Source organism: Apteryx rowi, unplaced genomic scaffold, assembly GCF_003343035.1.
Source record: "Apteryx rowi isolate R43461 unplaced genomic scaffold, aptRow1 scaffold_1289, whole genome shotgun sequence".
In the NCBI taxonomy this organism is placed as follows: Eukaryota; Metazoa; Chordata; class Aves; order Apterygiformes; family Apterygidae; genus Apteryx; species Apteryx rowi.
In genome coordinates, this window is record NW_020447518.1 from 24,591 (window position 1) to 26,426 (window position 1,836).

Consider the following 1,836-nt stretch of genomic DNA (forward strand, 5'->3'; position numbering starts at 1 on the left):
CTGCGCAGGAACAGCTCCTCGGACAAACCCGACAAGGCCAAGGCCCGGCAGCGCCTGAGCAAGAAAGCGGCATCGGCCGCCAACCTGCTGCTGCCGGCGGGCGGCTCCGAGAGGTGGGACCCCCCCTGGGCCCCCCCGGCCCGTGGCGGCACCGCTGAGCCCCGCTGAGCCCCGCTGAGGCCCGCTCTTCCCTCGCAGCCGCCTGCGGGACCCCAGCGCCAGCCCGGGACCCTTGACGCCGCGCCGCAGCGCCTACAACCTGGGTGAGCGGGGACACGGGGGGGACGCGGGGGGGGACGCGGTGCTGTGTGTCCCCCCCCGCGCTGACGCCGTCCCCGCAGAGGGCACGTCCATCCGCATGTTCCTGCGCGGGCGCCCCATCACCATGTACATCCCCTCCGGCGTCTGCAACTACGAGGAGCTGCGCACGGAGCTGCCCGCCCGGCGCCTGCAGCTCGACTGGGTGTATCCTGCCCCCAAACGGCCCCAGAATGCCCCAAAATGTCCCGAAATGGCCCCAAATGGTCCCGAAAGAGCCCCAAATGGCCCCAAACAGCCCCAAAATGGTCCCAAATGGTCCCGAAACAGCCCCAAATGGCCCCAAAACTCCCCAAAACGGCCCCATCCCTGAGATATCCCCATCCCCAGGGCAGAGACGTCCCCATCCCTGGGGCCCAGACGACCAAGATGTCCCTGTCCCTGGAGCAGAGACGTCCGCAGGGCCGAGACGTTTCCGTCCTCGGGGCTGAAACGTCCGAGATGTCCCCATCCCCTGGGCTCAGACGTCCCCATGGCCAAGGCGTCCCCGTGACCAAGGTGTCCCCAGGGCTGAAGCATCCCCATCCCCGAGGTGTCCTCATCCCTGGGGCCAAGATGTCCAAGATGTCCCTGTCCTTGGGGCAGAGGTGTCCCCATGGCCAAGTCCCCAGGGCCAAGGTGTCCCCATCCCCAGGGCTGAAGCATCCCCATCCCCGAGCCGTCCCCCTCCCCATCCCCGTCCCTGCGCATCCCCTCCTTGACGGCGCCGCAGCTACGGCTACCGGGGCCGCGACAGCCGCTCCAACCTCTACGTCCTGGCCTCGGGCGAGCTGGTCTACTTCATCGCCTGCGCCGTGGTGCTCTACCACGTGGCCGCCCGCCGCCAGCGCCACTACCTGCGCCACACCGACTGCGTCCGCTGGTGAGCCGCGCCGCAGGCCGGGGACGCGGGGACGGACGTGGGGACGCGGGGGCGATGGCGGCCCTGACCCCCCCGCTGCCCCCGCAGCCTCTCCGTGCATCCCGACAGGGTCCGCGTGGCCACCGGGCAGGCGGCCGGTGTTGACAAGGACGGCAAGGTACCGGCAAGGCGGGATGCATGGTGGGATGTGGGATGCATGTGTGTGCATGCATCGGTGGGATGCGGGATGCATGGAGGGATGCACGGCGGGATGCGGGATGCATCCATGTCCCTGTGTAGCGGGATGCACAGCAGGATGTGGGATGCACGTGCATGTCCCACGTGGCGGGATGCAGGATATACGCGGAGAGACACATGCGTGTCCCAGCGTGGAGGGATGTGGGATGCACGGTAGGACGCAGGACGCACGTGCGCCTCCCTGCACGGTGGGAAGCAGGACGCACAGTGGGATGTGGGATGCGCGGTGGGATGCGGGATGCACGGTGGGGTGCACGTGCACATCCCCGCGCGGCGGGACGCACGGGTCACGCTCCCGTCCCTGCCGCGACGTGGCCGCGCGCCCGCAGCCGCTGCAGCCGGTGGTGCACATCTGGGACTCGTCCACGCTGCTCACGCTGCAGCAGATCGGCCTGGGCAGCTTCGAGCGAGGGGTGGGC

At 69.6% G+C, this 1,836-nt stretch overlaps 1 protein-coding gene across 1 annotated transcript in view; it reads left to right on the top strand.

The window, feature by feature from the left end:
• Positions 1 to 14: 14 nt before the first annotated feature.
• EML3 (echinoderm microtubule associated protein like 3) overlaps positions 15 to 1,836 on the top strand; it is an 8,126-nt gene continuing 6,304 nt past the window's right edge. Inside the window, exons 1-6 of the mRNA XM_026055993.1 lie at positions 15 to 113; positions 199 to 263; positions 342 to 465; positions 1,031 to 1,180; positions 1,268 to 1,337; positions 1,747 to 1,830. Of these exons, the coding sequence (XP_025911778.1) occupies positions 359 to 465; positions 1,031 to 1,180; positions 1,268 to 1,337; positions 1,747 to 1,830 (411 nt within the window). The 5' untranslated portion in view covers positions 15 to 113; positions 199 to 263; positions 342 to 358. The remainder of the gene's footprint in view (positions 114 to 198; positions 264 to 341; positions 466 to 1,030; positions 1,181 to 1,267; positions 1,338 to 1,746; positions 1,831 to 1,836) is intronic.